Source organism: Asterias amurensis, chromosome 1, assembly GCF_032118995.1.
Source record: "Asterias amurensis chromosome 1, ASM3211899v1".
NCBI classification, from domain to species: domain Eukaryota; kingdom Metazoa; phylum Echinodermata; class Asteroidea; order Forcipulatida; family Asteriidae; genus Asterias; species Asterias amurensis.
Window position 1 is genome coordinate 19,120,162 of NC_092648.1, and position 22,441 is coordinate 19,142,602.

General features: G+C 38.8%; 2 protein-coding genes across 3 annotated transcripts; one reads left to right on the plus strand and one right to left on the minus strand.

Moving 5' to 3' along the window:
- Positions 1-1,605: 1,605 nt before the first annotated feature.
- LOC139941381 (heparanase-like) lies at positions 1,606-14,191 on the minus strand. Its single transcript, XM_071938253.1, has 11 exons — positions 14,093-14,191; positions 12,692-12,795; positions 11,624-11,773; positions 10,695-10,831; positions 10,091-10,264; positions 9,135-9,333; positions 6,723-6,974; positions 5,875-5,989; positions 5,379-5,491; positions 4,105-4,257; positions 1,606-3,433 (listed from the first exon to the last, which is right to left on the minus strand). The coding sequence occupies exons 1-11, from the start codon at positions 14,096-14,098 to the stop codon at positions 3,274-3,276; spliced, it is 1,563 nt and encodes a 520-aa protein (XP_071794354.1). The 5' UTR covers positions 14,099-14,191; the 3' UTR covers positions 1,606-3,273.
- A 56-nt stretch (positions 14,192-14,247) lies between these two features.
- On the plus strand, positions 14,248-21,873 carry LOC139942234 (activator of 90 kDa heat shock protein ATPase homolog 1-like). 2 transcript variants are annotated; one of them, XM_071939367.1, is made up of 10 exons: positions 14,248-14,448; positions 15,229-15,308; positions 15,797-15,907; positions 16,546-16,631; positions 17,622-17,742; positions 18,260-18,339; positions 18,916-19,071; positions 19,509-19,610; positions 20,422-20,470; positions 20,632-21,873. In XM_071939367.1, exons 1-10 carry the CDS (start codon positions 14,369-14,371, stop codon positions 20,802-20,804), a joined length of 1,038 nt encoding a protein of 345 aa, XP_071795468.1. In that variant the 5' UTR covers positions 14,248-14,368; the 3' UTR covers positions 20,805-21,873. The 2 variants fall into 2 exon arrangements, with proteins under 2 accessions (XP_071795468.1, XP_071796053.1); XM_071939952.1 differs by lacking the exon at positions 20,422-20,470 and having other exon boundaries at positions 20,632-20,820.
- Positions 21,874-22,441: the final 568 nt, after the last annotated feature.

Here is a 22,441-nt window from a genome sequence, read left to right on the forward strand (position 1 = left end):
TGGATACCTTTGGTAATTGTCAAAGACCGGGGTGTATCACAAGCATAACATAACAAATCAGTGAACATTCGGAATCAAATTGGTCATTGAAGTTGCAAGAAAATAATGACAGAAAAACATCATTGTTGCACAAATTTGTGGTCTTTCAGATGCCTAAGGTCTTCAGGAAGTATTTTATCAGATTCAAATATTTGAGTGAGCAATTATCTCAAAAACTACGCTACTTCAGAGAGAGCCGTTTCTCACAATGTTTTATACAATCAACAGCTCTCCGTTGCTCATTACCAAGTAAGTCCGTATGCTAACAATTATTTTGAGTAGTACCAAGTGTCCAGGTCTTTAAGGAAAGTCAGAATTTGTTAAACACCATGACAATATCAAATAATATAAAGTCATCCACGGGTAGTTGCAGCGAAGCATATCAAACAAGATCAGGGCCCAATTTCATGGAGCTGCTTAAGCACAAAATTTTGCTTAAGCAGAAAAAATCCTTGCTTAGTAAAATCAGATAACCAGCCAAGACTCCACTCAATTGTTATGCTAAGTAAACAACAGCTAAATACCAGTCACAAGCAATGTATATGGCATGAAAATTTTGCAAGTAACATGTGAAACATAAGCGAGCTATTTTCGTGCTTAAGCAAATTTTTTGCTTAAGCAGCTCTATGCAATTGGCCCCAGGTTTGGGTTCAACCAGTGTGTGATCCGCGGCTCAAACGTGTCCTTATCAATTTGAATCATTTCAAATTGAGATAAATTTGTGTCAAGGCTGTGTATCTTGCTGGTTTTGTCCCATCGTGTCCCTGTCCCAACAGCAAAGTTCATTGAACGACACGAAGTGCAGCTTTTTGATAAGCACACACAGAGACAAGTTTTTTTTGTTATGCCATAAAACAACATGGGATACAAACAAATGGTTTAGTTTTGTTAAATTAGTCCTCGGGTGTTTTAGCCAAACGTAGTAAGTTAAAACACCAGGAGACCGGTCAAATCCTCTCAAAGTGGTCCGGCTGCTTACTGGTTAGATCAGTTTTGAAAAACATTTCTTTTTAATGTGATATGGACTGGTGAAAAAGTTGGTGGAACAGTGAAGTGACAATCTAAAACTGGTCCTGCTGGCTAGCCACTGAAAAGGTTAAGGGCAATTCCTGGTTATAGTTCAGTTGATATTTCCATCCAATTGATTTGCTTACACAATAATACACATAATGGTACTTTAGATACACTTGTGGGGAAGAGAGAAGTTGCGGGTGTACCCTAAAAGCAAGCTTGTTTGGGTGGAGTCCCTCATATTCAGGTACTTGGGATAAGGAATTACCCAGGCGATAAGGAACCTTCAAGCAAAATGTAACATCAAATGATGTACTTGTATGCTTTCCTCATTGGTACAGCTTGCTAATACTCTTGCTCCACAGTTAATTTTGTTTCCTTCTCATCATTATGGTTGATCATGGCTCATGGATGACATGGCCCTATACAGGGCTCGAATTTAGGGGAGGGGGATTCACGAGACTGTAGGGGGCGTAGCTCAAAACTTTACTGGGCCAGGCAATTTCTTACAAAACCAACAAATCGAGTAAATTGAGAAGAAGAAGACAAACACTGTCATGATTAAACTGTTTTTATTTCAAAAACCACTAAGAGAAGGTTTATAACTCTCTTTTGTCTAATAAGTAAAACTACATAATCAACAGAATTTAAAGAATTTCAGAAAGTACCGAGTATACAGTGCTATTGCACACATCCGTGTATATGGGTAAAAAAAAAATATTCTTCATCTCCGATGCAAATATAACATCTGTTAAAGAGTTGAAAGATATTTATAAGACTAAAATTCAACATTTGCACCTAATTTAAAAAATTTAAGATGATGTCAGGGATGTGTCCGGTTGTATTAAGTTTACTGGCCCGACGCTAAAAACACTGGCCTCACTCCTGTAGTCCAGTGTAACTTAGGTTCAAGCCCTGTAAGGTAATGGTATTCTGACTAGCAGATACCCAAGTATCATTTTTCGCCCTCCTTTTTAGCATTTTAGTCCACATTGGCTCCATGCATGGATGGCCCAGTGGGACAAGCTTTCATATAACCCTCTGTTCAAAGTAGATCCATGTACTGAGTATATACATGTATTGCTCATCTGCATAGGTGTATATGGGTTAAACCGAAGTGGGTTTTTTTCCACAGAGGAAATTATTCATAAAAACCAAAGTTAACACTCTTTATCCCACTGCAAATTTCTACCTATTAAACAGATCCTTGTCATTTTGTTTGAAGGTTTTTTTGTCACCAGCGCAAACCATTCACAGTGCATTTGTTACTAAACTAACAAAGTGCATTTCCGTTACATCCTTCTTGACTATAATAACACTCAAGACCACATCATGCACAGCAGTGTATGTAAAACGCCCTCACAGTGGGTGCCAGAATACATGCTTGTACAGTTTTACTAGATGGAAATTTGCATCCGGGATAAAGAATATTTGGTAAAACCAAAATCAACATTCCTGTACAGTTTGTTTTACTCTTACAGTTTTATCCCCCTGTAATTTTTGTTTTATTTTATTTTTTACTTTAACTAAAAAAGCTGTACTCTAAAAAATTATATCATATTTCAGCTACAAATATTACAGAGAACAAGGACCCACCTGCCCATTACTACATTATATTTACAGGGTGTGACGCAATTCATCATTGAACGAGCCCACAAAACCAAAAAGCGAAATAATATGTCCAGGCAGGAAAAGATAATCTGTAATTGGAATATACAATCTGAGAAACTTTCCATGCAGTAAATTTACTCAGATTGAAATACGTTTTTTAACTCCCTTTCTCTAAAAGCACATTCTTTGGAAGGGAATCGTTTCTTAAAATGTTATTTATTATCAACAGCTTTATCAACAAAATATTTTTGATGGTAATTAATTGTTAGAGATATTGCCTTCATTTAATATTCTCTATGCATCAAATTAATTACCAGACGCCTGTTTAATTAAACAAAATTCAATCAAGATATGTATAATAAATTCAACTTTGATAAAATTAAAATTACTTTAATAAATACGTATAAATTACTATACTATAAAAAAAATCAGTGTATACAAAATTTGCATATAAATCCTAAACAATGGTACTGTTGTCAACAAGTCATAGTACAATTCATTCATTAACTGTCTGTGTTACAATAAAACAAAGGAAAAACATCTGGGTTTCTTTCGTTAGCTTTAAAATTTGCAATTTTTCCGTATTGCCAATGACCTTAAAGTGGATGGAGTTTACTTACATATTTTAAGGTTTGCCTTTGGAATTACATAGAACCCATAGGTCAAAGGGGGAAGTTTGATCGTCTGTTTGGGTGTTAGGAGTCTCGAACTCAGCTCAGGGAACTGTCTGTCATTCAACATCTCCAGCTTGATGTTGTTAAGGCTCACATATCTAATGCAGAGGGGGTGAAGTAATAGAGGCTTGAGTTATGGTCTTTCATTCGGTGACTGCTCTGCATTCTACAACCCTTTGTTGCGAAAACCCCTTGTGATCTCTACACGCGCTCTTTGCACAGATCTGCTGTGCATTGTGCTTCTTCTTTTTTCCCCCAAAAAATGCATTGAAGATGAAGACAGACCCATGCAAGGCAACAAGCTACTGGGCAATCTCGGTGGTCTAGTTGGTATGACACTTCTCTAGAACTACAAAGGTCGTGGGTTTGAATCCCAACCGAGTGATATGCATGTGATTTTTCCACAGAACTCAAGTAAGCACCGAGTGCTACTAACCCACATCGGTGTATCAGGGTAAAACTAAATTGAGTATTCTTTATCCCTGATGCAAATTTAACATCTAGTGCAGTACCCGGTGCTAAAATATAGGATTTGAACTGCCTCTAGCTACCAGGCAATCTCGGTGGACAGTGTCTAGTTGGTAAGACAATGCTCTAGAATTGCAAAGGTCCTGGGTTCTAATCCCGCCCGACTAATATGCCTGTGATTTTTTTCACAGAGCTCAGGAAAGTACTGAATATACAGTGCTAACACACATCGCTGTATATGGGTAAAACCAACTTTTAAGTTGCCTCGGATATCCCCCATATTACAGCCGAGCCTACTTACCTAGCCTGTATGCCATCCGTTCCACTAGGGGTCATCAGGTGCTCCTCTTTGTTGTTATTTCCAATGGTGCCTTGCAAATCGAGTTGATAGCTGTTTGATTTGTGCAGATTGATCACAATCAAAGTCACAGCTCCAGGACTGTACTTGCCATATCTGAAAGAGGAACGAAGCATTTTCAAATTCATCAATGACGCAAATATAGCATTGCCTGCTAAAATGTTTGTCAAATCCGTACATTGAGGACTTCTCGCGTTGTTTTGACACAATTTTTAGCCATGTCTCCATTGGTTTTGGAAAGCAAAGCATGAGACTCCTCGCTCTGTCAAAACACCCAAATCCAAATCCCTTTCATTTAAATCCTCAATGGGTAGCCCGTGCTCATGTTTGTTTGTCACACTGAACCCAGTGATATTCAGCTGTGAAATATTACTTTGACTATGGTGTCTTACAAGGTCTATTTGCCTTTTGGGGTTTCGTTTTGAATTATAACACATTTTATGAGATTGTCACATCTTTTTTATGAGCAGGTTGAATCCTTTGGTTTTAGGAGTTTATATCAGTGTTATTGTTGTGATCCCGCAACAAGGGGTTAGAGTATTGTGTATATTATTGTTAGTGTAACGCCTAATCATACCACAGCACCAAGAGTCTCATTACCACTTTATGCAGATACAGTTAGTATTGACCCCTTGCACGCGCGTCACACGCGCGACTGATCCCACTTACCATGTTGGTGGGCAGTTAGGTTTATGTGTATTAACGCCGCGTTGCCTAAAATGCGCACTTCACTGCATAACGCACAGCATACTCTAGGCATAGAGATATATATGAAAACGCACAGTGAAATTTCCCACCAGTATGGCGCATTCAAGATTTTTTTCTGATGATGACGTCAGGTGAAATGGGTCAATACTGTACTAATACTGTAACTCCTCTGCTGGTTTCAAACAACAATGAAGAAAACTGGACAAAGTTTCTCTACTCTCCACACATCTAAAGGCTTTTATGCAACACAGGCCCACCGGTGGCTCCATCAAGGAGCCTGGCAGGCTGGCGCCCTCTGCTGGCAGATTTGGGTACAGTTTGCATAGATTTTAGGTGTACTGTTCATACCTTGTTTGGGTGCGGTGGGCATAAAAGGTTTGAGGCCGCATTATAAATATACCTTGTTTGGGTGAAGAGGGTATAGGTTTTGGGTATGTACTGTACATACCTCATTTGGGTGCAGTGGGTGTAGAAATAAGAAGGTTTTGGAGACTGCATTATAAATATACCTTGTTTGGGTGCAGTGGGCGTAGATACGTAGAGTCTCAGTCTGTATGTTTGTTGATACATTCAGAACTCTCTCACCAACGAGCCGTTTGTGAATGTACGCCACCCAGTAAACCTAAAGAAGTCAAAATGACAATACTTAATTTGAAATGCTTTCATTAGAAGTGGGTTTTTTTATGAGGAATCACTTTTCAAATTGTTAATCCTTGGTTTAGAGGAAGTCTTCAAGGTATGGTCAAAGATTGGTAGATACTCCATAAACTGACGACCATAAAAACCCTGTAATTTACAGACATTTTGAGGGCCTCTGAATTATTAGTGAGGTTCGTCAAAAAGAAGCAAATTGGTCAAGTGGGGTACTGGAGGAAACAAACAATGAGGCTAGAATAACAAGGATTCCAGCCCTTTCTTTAAATCTACAGGGCTGAAGTCCCGAATGAAAGGCTATTTAACAGAAATTGAAACTTTATTGTTAAATGGAAAAGAAGTTTTACTCACAGGTCTCGCCTCAGTATTGGTACTATCCACAAGTCCACAAAATCTTCCAATGAACTGCTGTTTCATGACTACATCTAAGCCATTCTTTGCCCCTGTTCCAAGTTTGTCTAAAAAGCTGATGAAGAGTAAAACAGAAAATAGCAGTATTGGTAAACATTTTCACATATTACTCAGAACAAAAGAAAGAGCTGCTTTGACTTGTGGGGTGGAACATCCCACCTTGTTACATCAGCCTTTAGCATGCATGGCTCCTAGAGTCCCAGCACATCCCTTTTTTATACACGGACTCCAAAACTCAAAGTCCTACTTTGTGTTAATGGGATTTTGAAACAAACAATTCGCTCGAGTTGAAGTTTGCTCAAGTCTTGCACAACATTCACAGCGAAAAATAGATTTGTGGCGTCAAACAAGCTTCACATTTGCATGTGCAAAAAGTATGAACCGCACTTTAAGGCAGTGGACACTATTGGTAATTACTCAAAATAATTATTAGCATAAAACCTTTCTTGGTGACGAGTAATGGGGAGAGGTTGATGGTATGAAACATTGTGAGAAACGGCTCCCTCTGAAGTGACATAGTTTTTGAGAAAGAAGTAACTTTCCACGAAATTGATTTCGAGACCTCAAGTTTAGAATTTTAGGTCTCGAAATCAACCATCTAAACGCACACAACTTCGTGTGACAAGGGTCTTTTTTCTTTCATTATTATCTTGCAACTTTGACGACCAATTGAGCTCAAATTTTCACAGGTTTGTTATTTTATGCATATATTGAAATACACCAATTGAGAAGACTGGTCTTTGACAATTACCAATAGTGTCCACAGCCTTTAAATAAGCGAAACTTACGGAAAACCACCGACATATCTATCAGAAATTCCTGACACTCCTCCAGGTACAGAGTCTCCGGTTTCTGTCAGCCAGATCTTTGGACGATGTGGTCGATACTTTCTGACCTGCTTCCTCACCTCATGGATCTCAAAAGCCAAAGTGTTCAGGACAGCAGGATCATAAAAGTCATCAAGACTGGCTGATTTAACTTGGAGGTAGTAACTGTGAAAGGTTGTCACATTTGTGCAGTTGCCACACTCGGAAAGGAATCTGTGGGTTTATAGTATCATAATTCATAAATACCTGGGACAGTCTGTTTGATTAGGTGTGGGTTGCTGTAGCACACCATGGGAAAATCTCTTTTGAGTGGTGCTGTTTCTGAAAAGAGCTGGTGGCTGACAACGCAACGTTTTGGGATCAGTAAGCTCTGATTGTCTTCTGGGACAGTCTGATTGGTCGAGAGAAGTTCACATGACCATGGCGTTACAAGTTTACACAGATGCTAATTTACGTGTAACGCAATCAATCTTCCCAGTACCCAATCTAAAATCTGTTAGCATCGGCGCGTGCACCTAACCGTTGAGCAATTTGACTCTTCACAGAACGGAGCCCGAGGTTATGACAGGAAAAGGAAAATGTACAGAAAAGTTTTACAGATTTTCCAAAAATGTTTACGCTTTTTAACAAAAAGGGCATTTACGATTAGACTTGGTCTTAACCAGCCATTTAAACCCTTGTAGGGTTGTACCTGTGCGACAAAGGACCATGCCTTCAACTCGACACAACTGGTTTACCTAACGTCCGTCGATGTCGGTTTTTTCCCATAACCGATATATCGAAAATTTAATATCGAGTATACTCGATATATCGAGTATTTCCCGCGCGCAAGATGGAAGCCTAAAAACAGCACTTGGTATACTCATGGAGGTAGAAATATATATACCGTAGACTGACAGTTTAATAGGGTTACATTTCAACCTGTTTTTGTCTGATCCCCCGAAGTTGTTTGTAGTTCAAACAATTTCAAATTGCGTAGTACCGCCCCGATTATTTCTGGTTTTACAACAAAGTATGATCGCCGCTACCGCTGGCTTGGCCATTTGGTGAACGCTCACCACAATTCTCGATTCGTGATTGGCCATGATTGGCCGTCTCAAAATGACACAGAGCCTTTGTGAGTTGCGTGACTCGCCGACATTAAGGTGTCAGTTGCCGATGCATTGACGTAGAAGTGTCAATCAAGTTGTCCGACGGGCGCCCGGACTACCTTTACGGTTGAAAATGGTTGAGATAATCATCGAAAAAAAAATCACTAGAAAGTCCCGCAAAACACAGACCTACCACTCCGCGATCACAATATACAACGCACGCAGCATGCAGTCACATAGTCTCCAATAAAGGCTCGTAGTCTTTTTACTTTGCATTCTATAACAAAGGCAAGAAACATTGAATGCTAGAACGCCCTCTACTGTCGAAATAACGCAGTGCATCACGCGTTACCGCCTTGACCAAAGACTGCACGTGTCTGTGCATGCTTGGGCAAACGGGTTTTCCCCCCGAATTGCAATAACCATACACGCTGGTGTGCACGCTTAAACCGTACAAAAGCATAGTCTTCGCTGGTACGCACGCAATAGCCGCCGACAGCGTGGTCTGTGCTGCGAAGCATAAAGTTCCTCGGAAATGTTAGCTTGTTTACCGAAAACAACACAACGTGTAGGCTTTATTTGACCAAAATGACGCCATTACGAAACCTTGGATTGTTAGAAAGATTATTTTACTATATAACGTAAGATTGTTTTCTTCCTTGTTTTGTTTTGTCTTGTTGATTCGGGGAAGTTTTTGCGGGGTGAAGACGCATTGATTTTGATCACATGCGCAATGGGAAGTTGCATCTTAAACAGCCGATGGGGCAGCAGCGGCGGTTTCTTTTGAGGTTTTACCGAGCGCTCGCCGCGGGGTCGTGAACTTCTGCGGCGGGCCGGCGGCTGATGGCGAAAACACAAAGAACAAGCGGACATACTTGGTTGTAAAACGTATTTTATTTAATACGGCAACTCAAAATGATGAAACTACATAACGACGACGGCTTTTCTAGTACTCAAACACAGATTTCTTTTAAATAATCGGACACTCTTTTGGTATTTTCGATATCATTTAGGAACATCGAAATTTTCAAAACATCGAAATTATTTTCGATATATCGAAAATCCGATATTACGATATGATTATAAAAGTGATATCGGCGATTTCGATGTCAAAAAAATATCGAGTTTTTGAGTATTTTCGATATATCGACGGACGTTAGGTTTACCGCAAGTAACTTAAAACCTGTTTTAATCCTTTATTATGATATAATTATTTTGTTTGTACCTTGCGGCTATAGCACGAGCAAGAGCAAGAGGCATCTTAAGAGTCAAATTCAGTTACCCTTCTAAGAATGATATCGGATGTCCCTCAAGTTTTTGTCTCTCAAGTTTCTGGTGAGGCTTAGTTACATCTGGGCCGATGATGAAAGACTTGGCCGTTTTCTCTCTCACGGTCAAGACCTCTTGCAGCCTAATGTAGTCTGCAGCAACTTGTTTGGGGCTGATACTAACATTCATAGAACGCTTATAGCCATCCGGCTCTATGTAGAACACAAAGGAAATTTAATCAGTTAGGTTTATTTAATTAAAGGCAGTGGACACTATTGGTAAATGTCAAAGACTAGCCTTCACAGTTGGGGTATCTCAACATATGCATAAAATAACAAACCTGTGAAAATTTGAGCTCAATCGGTCATCGAGATTATAATGAACGAAAAAAACCACCCTTGTCACGCGAAATTGTGTGCGTTTAGATGGTTGATGTCGAGACCTCTAATTCTAAACCTGAGGTCTCGAAATCAAATTTGTGGAAAATTACTTCTTTCTCGAAAACTACAGCATTTCAAAAGGAACCGTTTCTCACAATGTTTTATACCATCAACCTCTCCCCATTACTCGTCACAAAGAAAGGTTTTATGCTAATAAATATTTTGAGTAATTACTAATAGTGTTCACTGCCTTTAAGTGATTTTTTCTGTGAGTTCATTTGATCCAGATACTTAATTGAATGAAGATAGATGTGTTGCAAAAACATGTGTGAACAATCCAAGGGGGCATGTTTGGGCAAAATAGTGAACAGAATTCGAACACAGCAAGAAGAATACAAAAAAGGCTGGTGACAGCAACCAGACTTTTCATCAACAGGATTAGAAATTGAAAACTTAAGTTTTCATCATGTACAGAATTTGTAAGTGTTCACACACAATTTCTTTGTGTATAATGCTGCCTAGAAATAGACACTACACTGACAAAAACCAATCTTTCTTGTTGTACAAACTTATTTACAATATTGTTTACCATTTCCAAGCTGCCAAGCTGTGACGTTGTAACCTCTACCATCGTTATACTTCAACAGAGCCTCAAAGTTGGTTGGATCCCAGGTGTTGTCTCTTCGCCAAAATGCATTCACGTCAAAAATAAATGACCAACCCACAGAACGGCTGAAATCATTGATCCGGTCCCAGTCAGTACCTGTAAAATGGCAAACAAAAGACTCTATTGTCATTCCTTTCCTTGTTGAAACAATTGAAAAGCGTAACCTTAGAGCTCTCATTGTTCTAAAGGTCTCAGACATAATAGGGGACTGCTGGTTTGGTCGAGTCATTAGAATGTTGGGTTTAAGAATAGTTTTCATTTTGAAAGTAGTGTTGTGAGTAGTTTTGTGTGTAGTTTTCATTTTCTTTCAGAATCTGAGAGGGATTCAAGCCTGGAATTTCATCTTTGAAAGGGCAAGGCCATTTTCATTATGCAAAGGGCACTTCGATTGGAAAACCTTAAAGTCTATGTGAAACTTTTGAAGGGGCACCAAGGCAAAGACCGTGGGCAACATACACCCATTGCCTCTGTGGTCTCCTCATAGTTCCAGGCCTGCGGATTTGGGAAGTTAAAATATGGTTGTTACCTGTGAAAAAAAACTTTTTCATTCTCGCATTCGATGACAATGATTTCTCTTTGAAGGTGGCTAAGTTAGCCCTGGTTCCACCAAAGCGTAAATATGAAGGGGAGAGTCCTTTGGCCAGAGTTTGGAGTAACACAGAGCTGTACGAATTAAACAATCAAAACAAAAGACTGTCTCACCGTATAAACTTCAACCAATCTCTCTTAAGGTGTAGTTCTACAAACAATTTAAAAAACTATTTCAGGACAGGTTATTTGTTGGCTTTTCCTTTTCATGGATGACAAAATCAGAGTATCATTCGCCCTCCTAGGCTTCATCAATGTTCTTTCAAGTATGGTTTGGGTTGAACTCGAACCACCAACCAACCTCCGGATTAATGTGCCAGTGCTCTACCAACTGTGCTATCTAGCCCTATGTGGGTGGCCTCCCTAAGAGTCCCTATTTTGTCAATATCTTTGTGCAGGGTTGCCAAGTAGGTAACAGTTGTATGTTTTGTAACATGAGACTGTGTTTTTCCAATAGACCGATCCATTACGCCCCGCCTCCTTACCAGTTGACCAATCACAGCCGCGAAACCCGATCACCATTAGTGCAAAGATCACCAAACGGTTTAAATGGTGATCAGATTTCGCGGTTGTGATTGGTCAATGGCAATTGGGCCTGGCTTGATGTATCGGTTTATCGCCATTCAGCAACATCATTAAAACCAAGGGATTTCTTGCCTACTGTCATCTTAAACATCGTTTAATAATCCCGCAAGTAAGGGCTGGAAACACCAAGTCCTGGCACATGGTATTAATCACACCGTTTTCTCAAGAGTTCAATGCTCTGTCTTCCCTTATTTGTGTTATTTGAGTGACTACGTTTGAAGGCCTCTCCGTCAGGGTCAGGCTGGCAGGAAGGGGAGGGAGCTGCAACTTGGAAATTCTTACCTCAGGTTAACATTGTGCCAGTGTTTTCTTAAGTCTCCGATGGTCCACGCAACGGACAGGTACCTTTCATCTGTGACATGAATAAGGCGACTTTCACCGATGGACACTTTGACATTTTCCAGCGGGTCTTCAGAAAATTTATCTCCATCTCTAGTGTACAAAAACAATGTTTGAAATATTTCAAGCAGACAAGAAACATTCCAAGGCCCAACTTCAATAAAATTATGCTTACTAGAATAAAGATTTCCAGCCATACTGACATGTCACAAGTACAACCTGCTCAATTTTGCTTAGCAGAAAATTGTTAAGCAATATTTTCTGCCCAATTTGTTTTTAAAGCACATCTTTAATATCATCAGCATCACACTACAATCTATCTCTCAATTCACTATGTTTAAAAGCATTTAACCCTGAACTACCATTCTGGATGCAGTGCTATTGTTGTGATACATCTAAGATGTTGAGAGTTTGTTCCACAGTCAAGAGCCAACTGCAGTGCATGCTACAGGAACACTATGGTAGCACATCGGTCATTTTTCAAACAATCTCTCATGATCCCCGAGAAATATAATGTGAACATTGAAATGTGAATGCATTTTCTTGCCTGGAAGTGGTTGCCAGTGAATTGCCTTGCGTGAGATGGGCCTAAGGTTTCAGTCTCTAGAACTTCAGGACAGTTCTTGGTCTACTCTTGAGAAGTCTCAAACCTGCAGGCGTTGGTGCTTTCTGCCTTGATTTGTGACTTGTTAATCCTAGAATCAGTGTAACTGCAAAGGTTGGCACTTGGTCATATCCCACCTTAGACCTTAGTGCTACAAAAACAATGCCCAGACTTATGGTAAAATGTATACTTTTTTCCACCGCCATTTGTTCGCCATTCACATTTTCCCAATCAGTCAACTACAATGTTGAACAAGTTCGAGCGAGGCACTAGTCGACCATTGGTTGATTGTGCCTGGTACCCAGAATGTATTGAATGCATAGGTAACCATGGAACATTGACCAATTGTCGACTTAATAGTGCCTCACTCGAACCATGGGCTCGAACTAGCTCGTTGTTATACTCACCTGTTGTTGTGTGCTGTAGCTGCATAGCATGTAGAAACTACAAGTAAAATAACGACGCCAGACGTACAAAGTCTGCTCACTGCCGGCGAATGGCTCTTAAAAGTCTACAACATGTCAAAGGAAGAAAACAAATCTGAAAAAAGAAAAAGTGTTTTATAAAGTTTGCTTATAAATTGTTTTAACATGAATAATGGACAACTACTTTTATATACTAATTGTTGTACAAAACAGAAAGTCATTAGCCATTTTGTAATGGTGACACTTTTGGTCTTCTGCCAATAATCACCTAGGCTTGTGTCCGGACAGTTTGTTGAATAGCCCCCCGGCCCCACGAGCCCCCGCGAGACTAACTGCTCTCCTGATGGGACTATAAGGTCCAATTTAAATGGGGAGTAATCGGGAGACAGCAATCTCCCAAGAAAGCAGCAGTCTTGCTCGCAAAATTTCACACCACAGTCGTCAACTATTCTGTTTTTATTCCAAACTCCTGGTCACCTGAAAACAAGAGCCTGAACACAAATTGTACAACAAGGCCCCAATAACTACTTATTCCATAATAACAAAGTCTGATTAACATTGATTTGGAATTTCATCCAGATGTCGTCCAAGTTTTTATTTATCTAAGCATCTACCTGCATGATCTAAGAATATAAAGATGTAATTGTAACTTTTGTATCTGTTTGGTAGGAAACATAAAATAACCTTGCGTTGAAACTTTTTGGGGGGGGGGGTGGGCAACTTGAACTTATAATATAATTATTAGTAATAAAAACTAATAATATACCAACAATATCGCAAAAACTACAAGATTTGTTTTTGCTCCAAGGCCAAACCAAATTTTACAAACTTCTTCCAAGTTAGTTTCCTACTCAAACCATATTTCAAAAGCAAAACAACAAGTTTCCGTGTGGCGCCAACACTTTTTCATTTGATATGACAAAATTATCTAATTTACCTCAAAAGTCAAAGAGATTGAGATATCTCTTTTTTTGTAAAAAATTAGTGAACAAGTGGTGGTGCGTGGAAGGTATCAAATTTGTGTGCTCTAGCAGCTCTCCGAAATTGGGCCCTGTTGGGTGAGACCCTCCACGGAAGTCGATATACCTGCCGTGTAAAGGGCTGTAACTTTTTATTTACATTGATTTTAAGTGAGGTAAAGTTGTTGATCTTTCAATTTGATCGATAACAAAAATCTTACCTTTTTCTTGTCAAAAAAAAGAACCGTCGATTAAAACACTAAATAAAAATCCGCCCATCCACCTGGTTCATTTTGCTGAGAGGGCGAAAGGCATTGTGGGAAGGAATAGTTTCCCTTTTTTTGCCTTTCCACATTGCCTTTTTCTGCCCATTCAGCAAAATCAACCAGGCACGGAAACGCGAAATAAAAGAACGAGATCATACTTCCATTTTTCATTGTATGTGACATACATAGTTATATGATTTTGGACAAGAAGACCACATGAATTTCACGTGATAACAGAGGGCGCGCGTACAAATTATTTCCAGCGATACGAATGAATTGGTAATTAATTGACACCAGAGGGCGCACGCTACAGAAGTTCATCGCCGACAGCAGAGACTCGTGTAGTGTGTTTGTGTGTTTCGTCAAATTCGAGAAATTTCCAACGTTTCTTCCATCAAATTACTCACTGAGTCATTTTCGGTTCATTCTACACAATGGCTAAGTGGGGAGAAGGAGACCCAAGATGGATCGTGGAGGAGCGCTCGGACGCCACAAATGTCAATAACTGGCACTGGTAAGTATGAACTTGTCGCTCCTTTCTTTTCTTGGTCTTGGTGGAGTCTTCAGTCACGTTTAATGTTGTGCAGTGGTTATGTTGTCTTTTTTCTTGTTGATGTGAAAATTGTAAAGCAAACTTATTTTAGTTACATGCGCCCTCAACGTAACAAGAAAAAGTAAGGAGAAATGCCTTATTTGACCAACATTTTTCAGGGAATTTTTTATATATTATAAATATTTGTTTTTATTTAGCCTAATAAAAGCTGAGGAGGGTGAAGGTTTGATGTTACTGATGTAGTTTCCTCCATTTCCTTTTGTATTCTCCTCAAAAACTGAGTTTTAATTGGGACTAGGACGTAGGTAGGAGTAGGACGTCATATAATTATAATACTCATAATTAATAATCATTAATAATTAATATAACAAAGCTTTAAAATACTTATATATAACTTATATAGCCACAGCATAGGTCTAGATTTAGATAATCATACGTGTAATTTATCGTGATTTGTGGGCATGTTGGTCACGGACGGTGATTGTACTCTCTCTGCGCTGTATCAGAAAATACAGAATATTGTTGTGCCTCTCTAGGCACCATAGTTAGTATGATATACAGAATTAGAAGTCTTTCATACAGCGAACAGTTGGGGTTAATATGGTTAGCTAACGATTATTTTGAGTAATTACCAAAAGTGTTCATTGCCTTTATTTAACCTATCAATTTTGTGTCTAAGGCAACTGGGATTGCGTACACAATAATCATTCCATTCATAATTTATATATCTTCGATCAACAGGACCGAGAGAGATGTGTCTAGTTGGTCTAAGAAGAAACTGGAAGAACTTCTGGTTGGACTGAAGATTAAAGATGACAAAGGTTTGTCCGTTATCCATTATTCTGAGTCTGATCTGTTTGAATTTTGGAGGTGTATTTCTACTACACACCAGTTGTAAGGGTAAAAATCAAATTGTATTTTAAAGACAGTGGACACTATTGGTAGTTGTCAAAGACCAGTCTTCTCACTTGGTGTATCTCAACATATGCATAAAATAACAAACCTGTAAAAATTTGAGCTCAATCGGTCGTCGAAGCTGCAAGATAATTATGAAAGAAAAAACACCTTGTCAGACGAAGTTGTGTGCTTTAAGATGCTTGATTTTGAGACCTCAAATTCTAAACTTGAGGTCTCAAAATCAAATGCGTGGAAAATTACTTCTTTCTTGAAAACTATGTCACTTCAGAGGGAGCTGTTTCTCACAATGTTTTCTCTCCCCATTACTCGTCACCAAGTAAGGTTTATGCTAATAACTATTTTGAGTAATAGTGTCCACTGCCTTTAAGGTTGGTTGTTGTTTTGATTGCAGGTGAATGCTTGATCAAGGAATTAAACAGTATAGATGGAGAGGCCTCTGCCAGTAACAGAAAAGGGAAACTCATTTTCTTCTATGAATGGAACATCAAATTGGAATGGAAAGGTATACCTGTTTGTTTGTCTTGTTGACATAAATCTCATCATCATAACTGTCCTTCAAAGAATGTGTCCGCAATGTACATACCTGCTCCCAAACTGAAGTTTTTCTCATTCTGAGGTGCAAGGATTAGTGGTTTTAAGTGGTTTCAATCAGTCTTAACATTTTACTGCAAATTTTACAATTCAAGTGTAACTTATGACAGATATGGCATATTATAAAATGTACATTATTGCAATTTTCAATGTAAATGTGGTTCAAAGAAAAACACCAGCCAAACTATCAAAACTTCACTCAACTGATTTAACTACATCATATAAACAAGTAGACGGAAATAAGATTGATAATATAACTTGCTCCATGACAAGCAAAGTTTCATTTAGCGTTGTAGTTCAGTGGACTCTCGTTATAACCAAGTGGCTGGGACTGGCCAGCTTAACTCATTTTAAAAAAGCAGAGGAACAAAAAGTAGAAAAATTAATTTGTTTACTTCAGAGTATACTTTTCATAACTGCTTTTTAAGAGTGCTCTTGATAACAAGAGCCGATTGTACTACATTACAGAGTCGATCAACATCAAACAAAGACAGGAGAAGGATTTCTGGTGCTTTGGTTTAATTCAGGCTTGTTTTGTTGGTCTGCCAGGTAACCTAAAGGATTGCACTACTGAACTGACGGGGAATGTGGAAATCCCAAACATAAGTGATGAAAATGACGTGGACGAGATCGATGTAAGTTGAAGAGTAATTTTAATACATGCATGCGATTGGCCCCTTGTAGATGCAGAATGCTCTTTAGGTCATTTTGTTGTCTAAGCAGTTTGCAATGTCAGTAGGTAGTGTGTAGTAGAATATATAGCATGAAAGTTTCCTAAAGAACAAAGTCTACCTGGCAAGTAGACACACACATGATGTTACTGCAAACCAAATATATGTTGATACCTCACCATGCAATGCCTTAAAGTCACCTGGAAATAGAATTTTTTTTCTTTCAAACATAAGAGTATATGCTTACGAACAATAAAACAATTTTTTTAGTAATTGTTTGTCACGATTTATATGTTTAAAAAATATATAAAGTTGTTTGCAGGGCTGACTCCGCCTACCCCTTTTGTGACGTCAATCGAGGCAGACTTTGCCTGCAATGCGTATAGTAAACACACGTGCAAAGTACATGTACGTCCAAGTCGTTAGTTGGTATATTTCAAAAAGTGTTTTTCTGCATTCAGCAGCAATACACCTGGTCGGCATTGCCAGAAAAAAAACAATTTTTTTTTTTGAAACGTACAAACTCACGACTTGGTCCGTACATGTACTTTGCAATTGTGTTTACTCTACGCATTACAGGCAAAGTCTGCCTCGATTTACTGCACGAACAGCGCCCTCTCGGGTCGGGGTCTACTCTTAAATTTGTAAATAACATAAGAACTGCTTTTTTAAAACCTTAGATAACTGTTTATTCACATTCCACTCATCAAAACACATATATTAGTGACAAAAGCTTTATTTTGAAAAAATACCACTCCCAGGTGACTTTAAATCCCATATACATTTGCCTACAGCTACTTCTATTTTCTTATGATTTGCTAAAAGAAGAAGTGAAAAAAATCAGACAAGGGAAGCGAACAGATCCCTGAGTGGTGAGAAAGTAGAGGAATTGTAGTAGTCTGAAAATTCTCAAAGTGATCACATTATTAAAAAATGTCTTAATTGTTGTTCAAGATTATCGTCACAACGAAGAAGAATACGGAGGAGTCTAGAATACTGAAGGAGATAACGCGTCTTAAAGGGACAAAGCTCATCCAAGAACAGATTGGCAAATACCTTAATTTCCTGAAAGAAGGTAAGAATATTTAGCTTACAATTTTTTTGGTTTTATTTTTTATTTTTTAAATCAAGAGTAGATTTAGTATTTTAAGTGAGTTTCTCTTTAAAAATTGATAGTTGTATATATAGACAGAAGTGACTTAGGGTTTATGATGCAACATTGCAACTGTTACAAAGGATGTTCAAAGCTATAAGACTTAATCTCCTATAAGTTTTCTTTTCATTAGGGGGTTTGAAGAGCATGTTAAATCAAACCATAATATATTTTTTATAAGGCTGTATTGTGTTAGGATTAAGAAATTATCTAAAATACAAAAATTATTGTTAAAAATCTTGTATAAAGTCTTAGCTTTTAAAACATAAAAAACTTCTTGTATCTTTCTCCCAAAACTGTAGAAGTATTCTAACTTTGGTTACACAAAGACAAAATTTGACTAAGCGACTGGGACTGGGACCTTTGTATTAGGCTTCTGACTGGCACCCCTGAACATACAAGTCTAATAGTGTACTATTATTTTTTGTTTATTTTTCAGAGTGTAGTAAAGGAATGATTCTTCCTTCAGCTGAAGTTCAGTCCAAATCTGGCACATCAATTCCATCAGTGTCACCAAAGGTACCTAATTCTAACCTCTCAATCTTTTTCAATAACTGGTTTAAAAAAAAAGGATTTATTGACCCAATTTGTCTGTGCCCGACTTGATGGTTTTGCATACTGTCAATAGATCGATCCACTAAGCTCCGCCCCATTGCGTATTGACCAATCACAACGCAACGAAGGTCCGACATGCGTGCGTGTATCTTGGTGCGCGCGGCAAAGTTGTGCAGAAAGGCATTGGAGAGCCAACATGTCGTGCTCACACGTGCGTCTTTGGCGGAGCCTACTGGATTGGTCTATTTCTGCACTTGCGATTACCATTCTTTTCTTTCTTATTTGATGTGTCATTGTATTTAGAATCTAAAAGCTTCAATTCAGTGAAAGTAAACAAAAAAATGTGTAAATCATTTAAAAATAGTTTTATCATCTACATCAGAAAATACTTGGGACACAAAATATAATCACAGCGAAAGTTATGTATGAGCTCCAGATACTGCAATAATCCGATGACTTTTCCCTGCCCTGTCAGTGAAGTTGCACGTAATTGCTATTGGGTTAATGTATCTTGTTTTTGTTTCACCTTTTGTTGTCCAGGTCGCATCTCCCAAAGTTACGCACCAGAATCAAGTTAACCAAGAGAACTTGAAGAACATCCAGATCGGAGTTAAGATTGACACAACAACTCTCAAGCTGAATGAAGAGTTCAAGTGTTCTGCAGAGGAGCTTTATATGACATTCACAGACCCACAGGTAAACAAAAAACATTTCCTAAAATTCTCAAAATATTTTCTCAGGGCAATTGCTGTATTTTACCTGTATCCTCTGATTTGTCACAAACTATGTAGTACGTTGTAACGGCTGGTAATTGACCGGTTGGGGGCGCCAGCACGACTCCCATCAGAGCACTGCTGGTTGCCCCTGCAGGCCGATCGGGAAACACGGCTGCCAGAGAGGGTGTCCTCTGGCTTAGGCCTTTGTGTAAAAGTCATGACTTTTTTTAGTGTAAATAAACCTCTGAAAAAAGGGCCAGAAAAGCCAGTATTTGTATTCTTGTGTCATTTAAAGCAACTTGTACCCCCTGGTCGATGCTACAATATGTTAACATCAAAGCACTGTTTAAATAGACAGTAACAGACAAGGACTTGGTATGTTGATAATCTTTCTCAATACTGTTTTCTTTTGGACAGAGAGTTTCAGCATTCACAAGAAGCCAGGCCATTTTGGAGCCAGTGGCAGGGGGCAAGTTCAGATTGTTTGATGGCAATGTCACTGGAGAGTTTGTTTCGTTGGTGAGTTTGTATTATCATGATCCTGTTCCCACCATAACTAGAAAACTCAACTATCTTATTCTATATAGATGAATCGAATCCTGACTTACACCCGTTTCAGACGGGCGCTCCAGAGTCACGCCGATCCAAATTCTGAGTTAAGTACATGCAAAGTTTGACGTCTGAAACAGTTAGGAGCGACTGGACGCGCTAGAAGTCAAAAGATCAACTGTTGCAGTTGTATGGAACGACTCTGGAGCACCTTGGTTTCAGACGTCGATCTTGTCATGAGCCGAGCCAATGTAAATGTTATATTAAGTTCGCCTGTCTGAAACAAGAAGTTATTTGGGTCGACCTAAAGTCGCTTCTAATCTATTTGGTTCGGCGCGACTCTGGCGCACGGGCGTTACTTAGCTGCTTAGGACATGGTGTCCAACGGCCTACTTGGATAACTGTCCCCATTCAAGTCTGTTTGTAGCTAGTAGCTCTGACTTTGATGAATCCAAATGGTTATAATGTGCCATCAGGTCTTGGTATGTGCTGTGCTGTTCAATAAATTTGTTTTTGTTGAACCCCAAAAATATTTAATTATCAGGTAAAGTTTTGCGGCAATGCCATGTGTTTTTATAATCTTGAGTATGTGTTGTTTCTACTGGTTGTTTTTTTGCACATTTTGTATTCCTTCCGGTGTTCTTGTGCGACCTTGTAGTGCAAAGCCACTTATTATTGATTACCCAAAGACTTTGTTTAAAAGTTAAATTATGAAGACATTAATACGGAACATCATTTCCAATTCTAAGTATTTGAATTTGGGAACATATATTTTTTTCAGGAGCCATGCAAAATTGTCCAACGTTGGAGATTCAAGACCTGGCCCGATGGTGAGTTTATTTTATCAAGAATAGTGTACAATTTTATTCTCGTTATAAAAACCATCAATAGTTTGCATTTGATTTTCCGAAAGTACAGACAAAGTTGTAAGAATTTTGCTCAGCTGTTATAGAAATTTTATTATTATTTCTTTTTTCTGTTTCTACAACAGCCCACTACTCAACAGTCACCATCGTGTTATCCCAGAAATCAGACTGCACAAAGTTAGCCCTCACTCAAGTTGGCATCCCGTCGGCAGACTTTGAAAGAACGAAAAGCGGCTGGAGAACCTACTACTGGCAAGCCATCATGGGCACGTTCGGTTTTGGGGCCCGGCTATTTTGATGTCGGCTATTGGGTTGGTTTGACAGCAAGGAACCCAAACTTAGTGATCTATTTATGTGTACATAAACGAAAAGTGCAGATACATGTAATTGGTTTTTGAAAATAGCGTTAAGATACTTCCTTGGGAAAATTGAAATTGTGATTGTCAGGGTGGGGGGGGGGGAGGGGCCTGATTGGTATAAGGAATGAGTTCTACTTTTCACAAAGGTGTTATCTTAAGTTTGTGGCTGCTGGGGTGGATTTCACAAAGAGTTAAGACTAGTCTTATCTCAAGTTGGGACGAGTAACTTACGACTAGCTATAAGTTTTCAAAAACTCCTAGGACTAGTCCTAAGTTAGGACCGCCTTTGTGAAATCGACCCCAGGTATATTATTCGGTTTTGTCAGAATGATTTTTTGTTAGACTTCATATGTTGACCTTTGCAATGAATTTCAACATATGAAGTAAAAATTAAGTCAAGAAAAACAATGTTTCTTACACCCGTTGTCCATGTTTATCTTGGGAAAATAGGGAGTGCCTCAAAAGTTTGAACAGTAGGAATGTTCTAATTGGATCGGATAAGTAGAGCGTGCACATGGAACGTTCCTACGGAAGGTTCCACTGGAATGTTCAAAATACTTTGGCACAATAATGTGGTCCAGCGTAATGTTCTGGCGGTCCACCAACTTCCTTTATCCATCAGTACGTCAAGGACCGTGCATGCATAGCTTATCCAGCAAACTGAATTGACTCCGATAGAACTGGTTGCTCAAAGTAGCTTTGTTTAAATATGAAAAACAAACACGTCTCCTCACTTCATCAGTCAATTAATCGTAACATTTATATGCCGCCATATTCAAATGATAGGTTTTCTTGGCGCCACACAGTAAGCTCTTGTAAGCAGGTGAGATTTGAGTGACATCTTAACTTGTCTGTATTGTAGTTGATTGTCTGATGTTGTTAGGAAGGCTATTCCATGTCCTGGGCCGCAACAAAAACACGCAATCGCCCCATTGGTGGGGAGGGGGGGCACAAATGGATGGTTTGATACATGAAATAGCTCACCCAAATTGTCTTTCCCCCCCCCCCCCAAATAAAAATGGTTTCACCACTCCCCATGATCTAATGGAGTCTGATGTTCAGTAATGTATGTTGGTCAGTTGGTTTGTTCATGTATAACTGTCCACCATGACCATTTTGTTGTTCAAGTTTCTTGTCAATCTATCTCTGAAAGTTTAGACATTTTTTTTAAACAACTTTTTAACCCTGTCAAAAATAGTGTACATGTTTTTTTTATTGGCTATTTTATTAAGTTTCCCCTTCTTTCTATATGACTTCAAAATGATGCTACAGACTAAAAATAACTATTTCATGTATTGACCCAGTTCAAAGGTCATCATCAAAAGAATCTTGGATGCACCATTTGGGGAGCCAATGTCCCCAACGTTGTAGTCCTTTTTTTTTAGGTGACGAAGCGTTCGACAGACATAAGCTGCACATGGCATTGGTGCAGGGGGCATAAAGCTTGGTTCATACTCCCTGCAAATGCAAATTGTTGCAAATTATTTGTTGCAAATATAATTTGTTGCGAATTTGTGACACCAAGCATTGGTATTGCATTCGCAGGAAGTATGAACCAGGCTTTATACATTTGCTG